This window comes from Typopeltis vanoorti, chromosome 14 (assembly GCF_054136105.1).
Source record: "Typopeltis vanoorti isolate ZY-2024b chromosome 14, IOZ_Tvanoo_1.0, whole genome shotgun sequence".
NCBI lineage: Eukaryota > Metazoa > Arthropoda > Arachnida > Uropygi > Thelyphonidae > Typopeltis > Typopeltis vanoorti.
In genome coordinates, this window is record NC_143562.1 from 44,975,725 (window position 1) to 44,993,557 (window position 17,833).

At 38.0% G+C, this 17,833-nt stretch overlaps 1 protein-coding gene across 2 annotated transcripts in view; it reads right to left on the reverse strand.

Moving 5' to 3' along the window:
- Positions 1-15,563, reverse strand: part of Syn2 (Syntrophin-like 2) — a 348,707-nt gene extending 333,144 nt beyond the window's left edge. Inside the window, exon 1 of one of the 2 annotated variants that reach the window (XM_090403965.1) lies at positions 15,239-15,563. In XM_090403965.1, the coding sequence (XP_090260091.1) occupies positions 15,239-15,247 (9 nt within the window). In that variant the 5' untranslated portion in view covers positions 15,248-15,563. Of the gene's footprint in view, positions 1-9,363; positions 9,419-15,238 lie in introns of those variants that run through there. The other variant, XM_090403966.1, reaches the window with a different exon arrangement.
- Positions 15,564-17,833: the final 2,270 nt, after the last annotated feature.

Genomic DNA, 17,833 nt, shown 5'->3' on the forward strand with positions numbered 1-17,833 from the left:
AAGCACACATGCCAGAAGGGTAACTAGTGTGGTAAAAAAAGCAAAAGCAGATTATGAAAGGAAATTAACAACACAAGCTAAAGAGAATCCCAAACAGTTCTTTTGATATGCTGCAAGTAAAAGAAAAAATGTATATGACACAATGATTTTAAGGAATGCTGATGGTAGGGAGGTAACTGAATCAGTTGAAATAGTAGAATTACTAAGCGAGCAAAAGTGTATCATCCAGATCATGATATTGCAGGAATGAGGGAATTATACAGGAATTGAGGTGAATGAAATGGAGGTGAATGATATATTACAAAACCTTAATGTAAATACATCTGCAGGATCGGATGGTATATCAGCTCGGGTCTTACATGAAGTGGCAAAAGAATTGTCGTGCCCTTGACCATTTTGTTTAATTACCGACCGATCAGCATATCACGAGTCGTCGTCAAAGTTTTGGAGAAAGTAGTCAAGAGCAAATACAGGAATGGATAGATGATAATGGGATACTGTATTGGGGATAGCATGGTTTTGTGAAGGGTATATCATGCCTCAGTAACTTGCTCATGTTTTATAACACAGTGACGGCTTAATTGGATAAGGGCAATGGGTTTACAGTGATACTGCTTGACCTTGCTAAGGCCTTTGACAGGATACCACATGGAATTCTAATCAGTAAACTGCAGCATATGGGGATGGATATAGAGTGTTGGTGAGATGGATAGGAGAGATATCAGTGGTTGATGGAGAGTATCAAAGAGTAGTTTATTCAGCAGTAGAGTCTAAAAGAAGGCTTGTGACCAGTGGTGTGCAGCAGAGTTCTGTTCTTGGACCACTACTAATTAATTTGTTCATTAACGATATAGAAAAGGATCTAAGAGGAACTGTTCATTTGTTTGCTGATCATGCATAGTTGGGTAGAGCAATAGTAAATAACCATGATGTCAAAATTTTGCAGGATGATTTGGATAGATTGGAAGACTGGGCTAAGGAGAATGGATGTCAGTTTTAATGTGGCAAAGTGTAAGGTGATGCATTTTGGGGTGAAAAGATTAGCAGCAGTATACCTCCTGTACTCCAGGAGATTGACAAGGCCAGGGATTTGGGAGTGTTGGTGAATAGAGAGTTGAAGTTTAGGGGGCACATTGCAAAAGTGGCTAAATCAGCTCATCAGATCACTTGGTTACTGAAGAATACTTTGACGAGCAGAGACAAGCAAGTTATTGTTCCTCTGTATCAAGCCTTGATAAGACCCCATATTGACTACTGTGTCCAGATCTGGATGCCAGGGTTTCTTCTTGATGAGGAGGTAGAGAGGATCCAGAGGCAAGTGACCAAGATGATAGCTGGTCTATGGAATGAACCTTACGAGAACAGGTTGAAGATCTGTGAGTTACAGAAATTGGTTGATAGGCAGAAAAGGGGTGATATGATCGAGACATTCAAATTTTTACAAGATTAATTCAGAGGAAATTTTTCGGAACAGGTCTGGTGGTGGGAGAACTAGGGTGCCATCCATGGAAACTGAGCAAGAGTGTAGTTAGCAAGGGTGTTAGAACTAGGTTTTTTACTTGGAGAGTGAATGAATGAGTGGAATAAGCTGTCTGAGTTTGTTGTGGGTGCCATGACTGTAAATGAGTTCAAAGCAAAGTATGATAGATACTGTGTGGATGCTGAATAGCTGTTCTTGACATGATGTTTACTGCCTCCCTTGATGAGTCTAAGGACTCCTTGGAGTTGCCTGTAATAATAATAACAATATTAAACTCCTAACTGATTTATCCTCACAACAGGTCCCATCTGATTCTCCTTCCTTCAAACACCTTCACCTCCCATTTCTCCCTGTGCTGTTAATATCCTTCCTTATAGCCATGTACTGCTGCAGCTCCAAACTACTTGGCTATGTTGATGATACTAACCACCTGCACTGTAGTTCCTTAATACCTCTTTTTAACTGAAGTTTCACATATTTAGCCACTTCCTGGGTCAAGACTACAAGATTCCTCTTTCCAAGGATAACCTTGATTATGGACAAATATTTTGATGATATCACCAGATCCACTCTCTCATACCCCAGGTCTTATCTATTATATGTAGTTTAGGTAATTATCTTGAAATAGCTGCAACATGCAAATAAATAAATAAAAGCATGCAGAAGGGAAATAAAATTGCTAGAGTTACTAAAAGATCTCAGTTGATGACTGGTCAAAATAACAAATTCCTTTTTGAAGAAACTTGTTATTTCGATTGTTTCCAATGCATTAGTAACCCATTAACTTTGCAGTGTATGTAAAGACAGTGCTTCCGTCTGTGCTTTCAGTTTATCAGAATTACTTGCCTTGTAGTTCACATGTTACACTTTTTGATGGTTGCCCCACATGCCTAGTCATCTCCAACTGAGAACTAAATAATCGACTTCTACCATTATGTACCAAATGGCAAAGTGTTCATGTGTTTCTGTTTTGGGAGATAATTAAGCATGTGGGAGCAATCATTAAAAAAATGGCTATGTGTGGAACAAGGCAAGTAATTCCGATAAAACTGCAAAGTAAATGTGTCAATAATGCTTGGGATACAGTCAAAATGAACGAAAAGGATATTGGACTGCAGCCTAAAATTTAGAATGATAAATTACATGGATAAAACAGTTGAGTAAACTCATAAAGCAATAAAAAGAAAATATTTGGGGCTATCAAGAGAAGTATAATGAAGAATCAGGAGCATTATATAGCACAGGTTCTGTATTCTTCATTTCATTAAATTATATGAGCTTCAACTAGCACATAGGCTAAACGCACAATTATACAGCAGAGACTAAGAAAGTGATACTACAAAAAGGAAGGAAAACTCAGACTATGAAAATCAGCTGAACATCCAAGGATATTTCCAAGGGTTCTTAGAAACTTTCTTGAGAAACTACACAGCAAGTAAAAGGAAGAATAATTTTTGTTAATACCAAATAGTTATTTCTCAAGCATGAGGGATACCTACTTGGTATCAGCAAAAATAATTGGATAATTTTTCTAGGATATATTATTATTACTACCCAAGACCCCATGGAGTCAGACTCATCTGGGAGGTCCTTTTATCATACACACAGTTCATCATACTGTGCTTTAAACACACTCAAATTCTCTACAGACACCACACTCTCAAGCAAGGCATTCCAATCATTCACAACTTTGCATGAAAAAAACCTGCTTCTCACTCCCCTACTCACACCCTCTTTATACATTATTATAATAATTACAGCTATTATAGCCTGTTTTTGTTTAGGATTGTCTCTTATTTTAAACACATTGGCTATTATTACTCAAAAAGGGGATATATATTTTTTAGGGCATTATGGGGTGAGTATAGAAGGCAATTATAGCAGAATAAAAGAGTTGGAAAAATTTTGTACATACCTTGTTTGAATACTAGGATGTCTTCCAATTTCATGATCCTGCTGAAAGTTGTTTATAATGGGGGGGGAGCGTGTGGGGGAGTGTTTTGATGCAGGGAAAAATAACACACCTCATGCTCCCTTCCTTCCCCCCTCGTTATAAACAACCTTCAGTAGGATCATGAAATTGGAAGACATCCTAGAATTCAAACAAGGTATGTACAAAATTTTTCCAACTCTTTTATTCTGCTATAATTGCCTTCTATACTCACTCATAATGCCATTTTTTGAGTAATAATAGCCAACGTATTTAAAATAAGGGACAATCCTAAACAAAAACAGTTTATAATAGCCGTAATTATAATAATAATGTTTAAGAGGAGTAACATGGGAATTTTCCCAGAAACTACACCTAATACCCTCTTTATACAGTTTCCAGGGATAACCTTTGGTTCTCTCCCGATCTTCCACTACTTTCTGTAGAACTTCTCCAGCATTGATCCTATAACAACCCCTTACCAACTTGTAGGTCTCTATCATATCTCCCCCCTCTTCCTCCTGTCCACCAGACTCTGAAAATTGCATCTTCTCAATCTTTCCTCATACTCGACATTCCAGAGAATGGCGACTGACTACCTTAGTCAGTCGCCTTTGGACCCTTTCCAACATCTCTTCATCCTTCTGAAAACCAGGTGACCAAATCTGGGCACAATAATCCATGTGTGGCCTAACCAGAGCCTTATACAAAGGAACAAGAATCGCCCTACTTCTACACATCAGTGTCCTCCGCATCATTCCCAGAGGCCTTTGTGTTGTCTTCACAATTTTGGTTATATGTCCCCTAAATTTCAGATCCTTATCCACTATCACTCCTAGATCTCTTATTTCCTCCACCTCTGACAATATATCTTCACCAAGCATAAATTCTGCATCCCATCTTTGTTTTCCAAATTTTAAAACCTTACATTTTGCAACATTGAACTCACATCCCCATTCCCATGCACAATCACTCAATTTGTTCGTCTTCTTGTAAGGTCACAACCTCTTCTCTACTCTTCATGGTTCGCCCCAACTTTGCATCATCTGCAAACAACTGAATATCTCCAACCAAATCTTCACCAATATCATTAATATATAAGTTAAACAGTAACGGCCCTAAAACAGACAATATATACAGTCCAAGGCAGAAATAAAACACTACAGATGCTGTGGAGAAACTAAATAAAAAGGCTGAGGTGTTAAGTGATACAGTAAAAGCTTAACAGGATATTAGCACAGGAGCTAAAGGAATGCACCTAATCTAGTTGTTTAACTTGAGCCTAAACATGAGGAAGGCTTAATTAATATCAACTACACACACGAGATCACAAAACCTCTCAGCACAAAGATGCTGTGAATGGGCAAGTGATTAAGAAAGATCTGAATATGGTTAAGAAATGTATACAGAACATCTACCTATATCTGTATATTCCATAAAGGATGATTGCTATAGAGTACAACATGATTTATTAAGGTAGGTATTACTTTAGCAATCTGTTTACGTTTTACAATAAAGTGATAACAGACAACAGAAGCTTAATAGAGTGAAACAGCACTGAAAAAGGATTAAAATATTTAATTCTTCCTATATTTTGTCTCAGTCATCACCGAGATGTCATCAGAGAGCACAATATGAGACTTGTAACACACGCACACAACACAAAACTAAGTGAAACACATGGATGAAAGACTAGAGTCCCAACTAGGTGAAATGTCCTCTGTGGGCACCTGTTAGCTTCCCGTTAATGCAACCATATTTATTTAAATGAAGCTGATTTCTGAGGGAAGCTGCAGATTCCCAAAATAGTCTTTTCTCTTCTAAATTTACTGTAATGGAAAGACTGGTAGTCTTTTTCAAACTGATTCAAAGCCATATCTAAAATATGGTCTGAAGGCCTGATAGACCATAATCGTGACTGCAAATGGATTTTTTGTGTTCTTCTATGCAAATGTTGGCTGTTCTTCCTGTCTGTCCATAGCAGGCCAACTTGCAGGAACAGGGCACTTAATATACTCCAGGCACAGAGAGAGAGAGAGGAGGGGAACTGATCATTAGTAGTACACATAAGGGTAGCAAGCATTCAGTGGGGCTTGAAAGCTGTGCAGAAATTGTATTTCTTTAATACGCTGGATATTTTTTCTGAAGTGCCTCTCACACAGTGGATGATGATATTTTACTAAAATCTTTCCAAAGAGAAAGTCAAAGATTCGGGGAAGGAAGGGGGAGGGTTGATTTTTTTTTGATGCTGTGGAACCTGTACCCATTGGATAAAAATGTGTGGTGTACATGAAGTTAAGTTTTGCTGTAAGAGAGGACTCACTGAAATAAAAATTATAGGCTCTATTGGTTATATCATATTGTTTAGAGGGAGATGGAGATGGGAAAGCTTGTGAATGTACCTGCCTGTGTGGGTGGGCTTCCTGTATACTGAAAAGGATAGTATACAGGAAGACACCTTTATAACACACCTACCCAATTCACCATTGGGTAGGTGTGTTATAAAGGTGTCTAGAAAGGCTAAACTACAGGGTGATTCTAAATTATTGTCAGGATTTCCATGGCCTATAATTTTCAAAAAAACCAGAAACAAAATAAAACTATGGATATTATTTCTGGGAAAACTCCCATGTTACTCCTCTTAACAAACTATTATATTTACGGCTATTTTGCCTGCTCTTCTGTTTAGGAGTGCCCCTGTTTAAATGTCATTGGGTTTTTTACTCACAGATTCTTAGGGCATTGTAGATGTATATTTACAAATAAATATATGTAGCATAAAGGAAGAGAAATTTACACATACCTTCTTCTGGGTGTTGTGGCTTTTCTTTCTGCGATGTCCAAACTACTGTGTGTGTGGGGGGGGGGGGGGGTAGGCAATGTGGTAGAATTAAATAGAAATGGAAAAAACCCGTTTTTTTTTTGAATAATATATATATATATATATATATATATATATTATATTATTAGGGATGGGCGGAACATTTTTTTATATTTATATAGGGTGGGAAAGGGTGAAGGGGTTGAAAACAGCAACTGATTTTTAGAAAGGGGGGAAAAGGCGTTGACGGGGTGCGGTCCGTTTCGACTATGCTTGGTCATCGTCTGAACACATGGAGGAAGTGGATGCTATGTCAGGTCAGGTAGGTGCTTCTGCTTTTGAAGTGTTTCTGTTACCACCTATTGGTCGGGGTTGTGACCTCAGTTTGGAAGCTTCACAACATAAAATTGAGGTCACAACCCCGTTGTGACCGTGGACGTTGATAGAGTTCACATCACATTTTATGGCTACTGTTTCCGATATTCTGAGCATTGTTTCATTGTCTTGTCTGTCTACTATGATGGCCTTGTCGATCTACGGGATATGTTTTTGTTCAAGGGCATGAACAGCTATTTCTATTTTTCCTGTGTTGTGTATTCGATTTTTCTTTTTGATGTTGCTTTTTTAGTGTTTAAATGTTAACGAATAGGGATGTTACAATCGCAGACATGTTCTTGTAGTCTTGCCCATAAAGACCTGATGTTGGAACCCGTGTAGGTGCTATCACAGTCTTTTTGGCAGGGAAATTTATAGACTACGTTGTGGTGTTCAAATACTTCTTTTTGTATGTGTAGTGGGTATTAGAAGATTTGCAATTTTTGGTTTGTGGTGAATACCAGTTTGTAGTCAGTATGTTTGAAGATGTATTTATAGGCTTTGTATGTGTTTTGTGTGTATGGTAGTTTGATAATTTTTTGTGTTGGGAAGTTTGTTTTGGTATTTGGGTTGTTTTGGCAGTTTTTGGCCTTCTTGTTTGTAATTTATTAGTTGTGTAGGATTGTTGCGATTTTTGAAGATGTGTTAGTTTTTATTTCTGCATTTAGATTACTCTGATTAGTTGAAAATTTGTATGCATTTATGAATTGTAATAAGATGACCGATTTTTTAATGGAATATGGATGGTATGAGTGGAAATGGAGGTAGTTTCCAATATGTGAGGGTTTGTGGTATACTTTCATGGCTATTTTGTTGTATGTTCTGATTAACGTCAAGTTTAAGAAACTGACGGATTTGTTCTGTTCGGTTTCTATGGTGAATTTTAGTCTGTTGCTGTAACTGTTTAGGGAAGCTTTTAAGATGGTTATGTGTGTAGGATTTCCAATGCACAGAATATCATCCCCGTATCTGCCATAAAAGGTAATGCCAGGGGGAAGGGAAATAAAACTGCTTACAGAATTTGAAGGTGTTAACTCAAACAGTTTTATTTCACAATGCTTTACTTGCTAAATTGATGTCTGGGAGATAATGTGATGTCATACTTCAAAATGGTGACTTTTCAAGGGAAAGCAATGTGTGTTGACTTTTTCGAAACAAAGTCTGTTATCACAACACAATGTCATTAGAACTCAGTATAGAAAACATCCATCTTCAGATAATGCTATCCAATCCAACACTGGTTAAAGCAATTTCAAGAGACTGGTAGTGTTCAGCACCAAAAAAAGCAGGAAGACCAAGCACCTCACAGGAATATGCTGATCGCATTGAGGAAGTATTTTAACGAAGCCGACAAAAATCAACTAGACAAGCTTCTTTGCAGTTGGATATACCACGACTATTTGGAGGGTTGTTTATAACTGACTTCAACTCCTGCCTAGAAACTGCAGATTGTACAGGCTTTACAGCCAGACAATAAATCCTGCTGTTTCTAATTTGTCAAAAGTTGAAGCTGATAAAAATTACCTTTGGAAATAGATATTTAGTGGTGAAGCAACCTTTTGCACATCAGGCCATTCGGAACTAATGTTTAAGACAGTGAATGTCTGGTATGCTGTGTCATATTTAGAAGTTTTGGGACCCTTTTCCTTGGCTGAAAAAACAGGGACAGCTGTGGACTATCTGGACATGCTACACCTGTATCTGATACCTCAGTTGGAAGCCCATCAGCCAAATGTTGTGTTCCAGCAAGATGATGCATTTTCGTGGGTGCTGTGATGGGCATGGTAGACCGATTCCGTGCTCACCCGTTTACACTGCTTGATTTCTTCCTGTGGGAATACGTGAAGGACGTTGTATACCAGACCCCTGTGATCTCCCTCGACGAACTAAAGACCGCAACTGTTGTTGCAATAGAAACAGTCACATTGCAAATAATGGAGAGCACTTGGAGGGAAATTTATTATTGCTTAGACATCTTATATTGAAGTTGTTTAGCATTCTGCAGTATTGATTCGATAGGTAATAAAACTTCTTGAGTTACACTTTCAAGTTCTGTAAGCAGTTTTATTCAGTTGTTTCCGGTTTGAAAATTATAGGCCACGGAAACTCTAACAATAATTTAGAATCATCCTGTATTATTAGTTTCTTTTCCCATAGTAAACTGGATTCTAAGGTGAAGACTATTGAGATAAGAGAGAAAACAGTAATGTGTCTGGGGCCCCATGAGGCTAAATGGAGAATACATCATCTACATATCTTAACAAAAGATATGTAGATGAAATGCTTTTATCCAAACAGAAGGTTTGCAAGGGCTGGGTCAAGAGATTACACTTTATCACTTGCAAAATTTCAAAAAATTGGCGGGGGGGGGGGGAGAGACCCCGTAGAGATACCCTCTATCTGATTATAAAGTTTGTGGTTCCAAGAGAAATATCCAGAATGGATAGCAAAGGAAAACAAATCAGTAATATCAGGAGGAAAAACTTTCTTTGTAAGTGATAAAGTGTAATTTAAGGGAATACTGGTGAAGTAAGGTGATATCAAAGCTGACAAAAATACAGCAGAGACGATGGTTACAGAAACTAAAACAGATGGGGATATATAATATGCTTTTGGCACAGAATTGATCAACAGGTACATGTGAGGAAGCAATATTAGAAGAGTGATTCTCATAGAATTATATAATATAATCATATTATATATATATATATATATTATAATATAATTATAATATAACAAAATAGAATAAAGGGTTACCTTCAGATGCAACTAAAAGGCTTATACTGGGGATGATCTGAGGGTAATATCCAAGCGTTTGCAGATGATACAAAGTTGGGAAGAGCAATGAGAAATGTTTCCAATGTTTGAAGATGATATCAACAGAGTGGTGTCATGAGCAAGAAATAATGAATGTTGGCTCAAAGTGTATTGCTAGTAAAATATAATTTGGATTGAAAAGACTACACACTGAATGTTATTATTATTACTATTATCAAATAGTCTTAAGAGACATCTGATAAAAATAATGAAATATTAAGATATATTTGACTATATTAGTCTAATACAGTCTAATCCAAACGGCTGACTCATGGAAAGTGGCACACAAAAATCTTCAAACCATGCCTTCTATTCATTTGCTGTTTCCACATTATTATTATTATCATTATTAGTTACACCTCCAAGGAGTCCGAAGACTCATCGTGGGAGGACACCTGCTGTACAACTCTTCATCTCCACTACTACACAGACCCTATACTACCAATCACCTACATCAACGCCATCTACTGCCCACAACCACCATCACCACCGCTAGAATTTTTTATCTGTAAATTGCGTGTGTTCTGAAGGGCCAATTTGTCTGTATGCGGGATGAAAAACCAAGTTTCCAGGAGAAAAAACCCTGCTACCACCGTATGAGATCGGCTAACTCACCTTCAATTGAAAAAGTCCATATAAAGATTCATCCGGTCACGACGAGAATCGAACTTAGGCATTTTCCAGAAGGGCAATGAAAAACCCAAGTTTCCGGGAGAAAAAACTCTGCTACCACCGTATGAGATCGGCTAACTCACCTTCAACTGAAAAAGTCCATATAAAGATTCCTCCCATTATGACGAAAATCGAACTTAGGCCTTTTCCAATCGAAAGGCGCAACATACCGTCATTCTTCCAATTGCGCTACGGAGGCACTTACATTCACTACACCTCAGGTAATGCATTCTACTCACCAAACATTCACCATGAAAAACTCCTACTTCTCATACAGCTGTCTGTGAATTGCCTATCCCTTCTATTCTATGAAAAATGCTTTCATAATATGTATCAATCATAACACCCTGCTTGTCTACCAATCTGCCAGGCTTTGCAAATAGCATTCCCTCAATTTGTCTTCATATATCCAACATTCATGAGAACTAACACTACTTTTCATTACACTGTCTTCTCTGAGCTTTTCCAGAATATCTTCATCCCATTGAAAAACCAGATAACCAAAGCTGTGCACAACAACTCTTAATCCTTGTACAGTGGAACCATAACCTCTTTATTTCTACATGTCAGTGCCCTCCTAACAATTGTTATTACCTGTTGTACAGTCCTCAATAGCACTAGCAATTTGGTCCCTAAATTTCAGATTCTCCTCTACCAATGAACTGAAATAAACTGCAGATCCTGTATGTATATATATATTTTTTTGTTTATTTTTTTCCAAAATTATTATCATCATTATGTGACACCTCCAAAGACTCATCAAGGGAGGGCACTACATACTCTACAGTTCTCCATCTCCCCTGCTTAATCAACCAACCAACTACAGGGAACTACCATCAACATCTACACCAATGCCATCTACTGCCCACCACCACTAATATTTTTTTTAGTCTGTAAACTGCGTGCTTTCTAAAGGCCAATTTGTCTGTATGTGGGAGAAAAAATTCTACTACCTCCGTATGAGATCAGCTAACTCACTTTCAATTGAAAAAAACATATAAAGATTCCTCTCATCAAAGGGCAATGCACTGGCGTTCTTCCAATTGCACTATGGATGCAATCCCACCAAGTATATATGCTACTTCAAAACCATTCTTGTTCCAAAATGGTTCAAAACCATTTTTGTAACATTAAATTGGTAGCCCACCCTTACCTACACACAATTAATCTATTCAATTCCTCCTGGAGCCACAACATCTATATTAATTTAAACCTTCCCAATAAAGTTAATATATATATATATATATATATATATATATAAATTAAACAATAACAGTCCTAAAATAGACATCCCCTCCCGAGAGGCATTACTAATAACGTTACACATTTATGACTGCTCTCATACACTACTTTCTGATACTCATCAGAAAGTAGTGTATGAGTGTATTTTATCTTTAAAAAATGTAAACTTACTATTACAATTATACACTTACTTACTATTAATTATACAAATATTGATTGGGTAGTAGTAGAATCTCATGAGAAGAATGAAAATGCATTTATTGAGCTGTTGCAGGACAACTTCCTCATGCAGCATGTGACAGAAGGAACTCGAGGTCAAAGAGTGCTAGATTTGATTATAGTGTCATAGGGCATTTCGGTTAAAGACGTAACTATTCTGCCTCCAGTTGGTGACAGTGATCATGCGGTACTCACTTGGGAAGTGACTAAGTTTATGAATGTTCCATTCAGAAAAGGTTACATGTTGAACTACAAAGCAGGAAATTATGACCAACTGAGAAGTATACAGAGTTCAGTGAAATGCGATCGGTTGCTGGATGGAAAGGATATCAACAGTGTATGGGAAGAATTTAAACAATATTTAAATGATGCGATATCAGAATGTGTCCCGAGAGTTCGAAGAATAAATAGAGTAGGAGTTAAATGGATGTGTAATCTTATTAAGCAAGAGATTCATAAGAAAAGGACGATGTGGAAGGAATACCGTTTGCATAAGGATGACGTCCGTTATGAACGTTATAAGCAACAGGCTAGAATAGTCACAACTGTTGTACGAAAAGCAAAGTCTGATTATGAAAAGAAACTAGCTCTGCATGTGAAAGACGACCCACAAGAATTCTATCGATATGCTGCAAGTAAAAGAAAGAATGAATATGAAAGAATAATTCTTTTAATCCAGATGGAGTGAGGGTTACTGATGCAGAAGAGGTTGTTCAGTTAATGAGTGCCCATTTTTTTAAAGCTATCAGCCTAGTGAACACAACACTGAGCTCACTGTTACCTCTTCACTAGATAAAGAAATGCAGGTGTGTGAGGCAGAGGTACTAGAGCTGTTGCACAAACTGAATAAGAATTCAGCAATAGGGACTGATGGAATATCAGCATGTGTGCTAAAAGAGTGTTCAGCTGAATTGATCATTCCTTTGACCAGGATGTTTTAATATGAGTCTCAGAACAGGGAAGATTCTGCAGGAATGGAATGAATGTATGGTAATTCCATTGTATAAGGGTGGTGCAAAGACTGATATATCAAACTATCGACCAATTAGTATATCAGGAGTGGTGGTGAAGATTTTAGAAAAATTAGTTAGGCCCGCATTCAGAAATGGGTTGACAGTGAATCTCTACTTTGCAATGAACAACATGGGTTTACTAAGGGAAGGTCATGTTTTAGCAACTTGCTCATATTCTATGACAATGTTACCATTGAACTAGACAAGGGGAATGGATACACCATGATACTTTTGGATTTTGCTAAGGCTTTTGACAGAATACAACATGACAGACTGCTGCATAAATTGGAGAAAATGGGTTTGGGTTATACAACATTAGCATGGATAAGAGGATGGCTGACTGACAGATATCAAAAAGTGGTATACGGGGGATCTGAGTCTGCAAGGTTTAAGGTAACAAGTGGTGTACCACAAGGATCAGTGCTTAGTCCACTGTTATTCAATCTGTACATTAATGATATTGGGAAGGATTTGACAAGCGACATACAGTTATTTGCTGATGATGCAAAGATAGGCAGGGTAATCATGAATGCTGCTGATATGCAGTCCTTGCAGAATGATTTCAATAAGCAAATGTAAAGTCATTCACTTCGGCATGATTACCTATCGAATGTTGTATTATTATATTGGTGTGATTAGGCTAGAAGAAAGTGATGAGGCTAGAGATCTTGGAGTGTTAATAGATAGGAAGTTGAAGTTCAGGGACCATGTGGCAAAGATTGCATATACAACTCAAAAGATAATTGCAATGCTCAAACGAACGTTCACGTGTAAAGATAAGGATGTTAATTTGCCTCTTTACAAGGCCTTGATAAGGCCTCACTTGGACCATTGTGCACAGGTCTGGTCTCCTGGTTTCTGATGTGATTCTGATATATTGGAGAGAGTACAAAGGCGAGTGTTAAAAATGATATCAGGATTGTGGAATACTGATTATGAAGACAGGTTGAGAATTTGTAGATTGCAGACACTAGCAAATAGGAGAAAGAGGGGTGATATGATTGAGACTTACAAACTGCTGAAAGGGTCATACAAGATTTCAACTGATGGGATTTTTCAATTTATGGAGGGTGGGGAAAAGACGAGAGGGCATCCTTGGAAGCTGAGAATGAAGGCTGCCAAGAAGGGTGTAAGGGCCAGATTTTTCTCTAAGAGGGGTGGTGTGTGATTGGAATGGATTGCCATTGGATGTTGTGAGTGCAAGCAGTGTGAATGAATTCAAGAATAAGTATGATAGCTGGTGTGTGTAGTATGTGGCCTCCCTCGATGAGTCTCTGACTCTCTGGAGGTCTCTCTTAATAATAATAATTATGTCTACATATACTACTGTATAGGCATTTCTCTTGTCCTCTACATTTGCTTCCAATATTTGTTTTTCATTTGTTTTGATAAATTTACTTTTCTCTCAACTACTACATTTACATCTGGAAGAACAATGGACATTACATCCGTCAATTTGAAAATAGCTGAATTTGATTGCAGTCATAACGAGAGGAATCTTTACATGACCTTCAACCGAAGTGAGTGAGTTGCTTTCAGGTGGAGATAACTGTTTCTTCTCCTGGAAACTTGGATTTTTCATCCCACTTGCCAGATATTGGCTAAAGGAAATTGGCCAGAGAACCAGCTTAATTTACAGACAAAATAATAATCATAATAATAAATACTATGGTGGCCACTATATGGCAATGTATGTTTATGGTGATTAGTGAAGTGTGGTGCCTCCCAAGATGAGTCCCTAGAGGTAACAATAATAATTGGTCACTAGTACACTACTGAAAAATGCTTCCCTTAACAAAACTATACTGAGCATTACAGAAAATCCTGTTTTCATCAATCCAATTCACACAGTGGCCTATCTAGACCATCATCCACACAGCAGAAGACAAGAGTGTCTCAGTCTCATTTCCTGCTGTGTGATGTGGAACAATCTTACTCTCTTTCAACTCCTTCTTTCAAACTTGTCTTGATGCAAAACTCTTCTTAAACATGTCAAAGTTGCCATTAATTCAGTAAAACATTTCCTTAAAACATGATGCAATGTGTCATCAAGTCCAACTACCTTATTAACATTGAGTTTTCTTAATTACTCAGTCCTCCTACTTGCTGATCACCTGCAGATTCAGGGCTCCAGGTCGAAATCCTGCTATGAGCATAGATCTGTGAAATTGTTCTTAGGTGGATGATGAATTTCATCACCCAGTGGGAGCTCACTACCTATATTATCCTTTCTCCATAACACCATCTGAAGGTGCTATGGAGAAATCTTCTACCTGAGGTACTGCCTAATTCCATTACTTGACCACTTTACATCCACTGACTCATCCTCTTTATGTTCCAACTGCAGTGTCTCTAACTTTCAAGCACTGCTAACCTCCTTCCCATAGGCTCCTCCTCTGTTGCAATAGGAGTATGGCTTGGGACTAGACAGAGTATCACCTATATATTATGAGAAAGTGCAAAAAAACTGGCAGTTCCTCTGCAAAGAATGTTTAAATTAAGTCTCTGCACTGGCGGGTACGACAGAAGTGGAAGGGCTGTTCTACTACATAAGATTCCAAGATAGCAGTTCCAAACTATAAACCAATCAATATCTTAGGATACTGATAGTGTATACTGTTCCTTTTAGTAAAGAAAACAAATCATTATAATGCGTTTTAAGTTCCTACCTGAGCCATTTCTACCTATGGCACCAAAGCATCCAAAAAAGTTCACAGTCTTCTGCACTGCGATGTTTAGTAGTATGCATTTACTTTTATATTCAACTATTCTTCCATTTTTATAATGAACAGGCATTACATCCAAACAGAGCGCATCAAAATATCAAGAAACAATACTGCCGAAACACAATTTTTATTTGAAACAGTTTAATTCTAAAAATCATGTTCGATTAAGAAACTTTTATCTTAACAATATAGTGGCGACAAGGTTTAGGAAAAACAGAAATTTCATTTCCTGGCTGATTTATAATTCATAATGAGATTCACATTTGAGACGGCATATTTATTTCTAGCCCTTAACCGAAGTTGATAAGCAAAGCATGCTTGACAACTTCCAACAACACTCATTTTCAGAAACTAACGTAAACGAACATTTAAATCGACAGCATTTTAGCATGCTGCTATAACGTCCGTTTGGCACGTTTATTCATCTCCTAGGCTCCCTAGTGGCTTCCAAGGCGTTTATGGAGCACCGTTTGCAATAGAGAAACAGAATTATTGCGATTCCAGTGAATACAGAAAAACGACACGTAAGTTTTCTGTTGATAAAAATTCAAATAATGTGAGAATTTAGCGGCAGACTACGACAAAGTAAATATTTCAGTTGAAATATATTTGACATTACAGTGCTTTAATACAAATAAACAACCCCCCCCCCAACCCCACCAGTAAGTCAGGACATACATTATTACCACTATTCTAATAACCCATCATAGGATATCGCCTCAATTTTCCAACATTATTATTAATAATAATTAATCCCCTAACACCATTTCATACTCCAGACGGAACTTTTTTTTTTTTATTGTAGGCGTAGGTTTCTGTGGTTTAGCCGATTTTTGGTTGGACTTAACCAAAATTATAAAAACAGACGTATTATTTTAGATTGAGCCTGATTAGATTTCATACAATGCTTTTAAAGCGGTATATCTACCAAGCGCTCTTTATCTATGGACATCACCGACGATATTGTACAAGGCTTTAGCAAAGAGCAGTTGCTTGACTTGTTCAAGAAGATATTAAAAAGGTTTGATGCAGAATTCCTGGGATTTATAAACATATACGCCCAGGTCAATTATCAAGAAGGAGAGGATGTGGATGCAGAGGGGTAAATTCACAACTGTCCCATCGCCAAAGAACCCTTGACAGATCGACTCCCAAGGTGCACAGGCAACCAAAAATGGAGGATCTCTGAAGATCTTATGGAAGATGATCTAACATCGCAAGCTTCAGAAGACAAAAAAAAAAAAAAGTCCCACCCATGATTCTCCGAGACAAGGAAAAGTGGACATCACTTTCAAGGACGCTTGGTGGACAAAACGTCAACTTCTCCAGGGCCAGAAACACGGATGAAGGAGCTAAGATTCATCCCACTACTGTCTCAGATTATCGCAAAATGACAAAAATGCTGGATAATTCCAAATTGCCCTTACACACCTTCGCACTAGCAAGCGAGAAAAATCGTAAAGTGGTCCTCAGAGGGGGTTTCCGAGGGCATCACAACAGGTGAGATCACTGCTGACCTCATCAATCAAGGACTTACCCCAATCAAAGTTAGCAGAATGCTGAGATCTGACAAAAGGCCAATGCCTTTAGTACTAGTAGAAATCAGCAACACACAGAAACGGATATATGAAGTGACAGATATCTGCCGGCTCAAAATCACTACTGAACCTCTAAGGAAAAGGGCATCGGCAGGCCAATGCCATAGATGCCAAAAATTTGGGCATGCCCAAAATTTGTGCAGAGACACCTACAGATGTCGAAAATGTGGTGAAGAACACCGAACCAGCTCCTGCACCAGTCAAGGACTCCTGCCTGTTGTGCCAATTGTAGAGGACCTCACCCCCGCAAACTACAAGGGGTAACTTTTCCACCCAAAAAATCGTGGATCAGCTGAACCCTGCTCTTCCACATAATAACACATAACCAACCAAGAAAGTTGTCCTCCTGATCGAAATACCTCACCTTCAGCAGCACAGGAAGGCACACGATATTCATCCATTACCAAAACATATGCGGAGGCGGCTCGAACTCAGATTCCTTCATCACATGAGAATACAAGCTCCAACTTAACATCAGCTCTAACTGCGTCTCTTGCCACCATGCTGCAGGAATTCAGCAAAGCAAGCTCCTCACCATCTTCAAGAAAGAGATTCTACCTAGAAACGCAATCCATACTGAGAGTACTATACAATGCATAAAAAATTCAGACCAAACTCATTCACGATAACAACATGGAATGCTAACGGTCTGTTAAACAAAATCCTTGAACTGCAACAGTTCATTCACAGATATAATCCAGATATAGTCTTAGTTAACGAAATGCACCTTAGGCCAGCTAATAGCACCTAAATTACGGGGTTTAATGATGTATAAAACAGACAAACTTACCGCCGGTGGAGGAGGAACACCGTATACATCAAAAATTATTTAAGCCACAACGTCCTGACCAGCCCACCAACACAAGAACCTTGAGATAACAGGTATTGAAGTTCATACTAACAATACCGGCAGCGTAAAAATCTACACCGCAAGCAACCT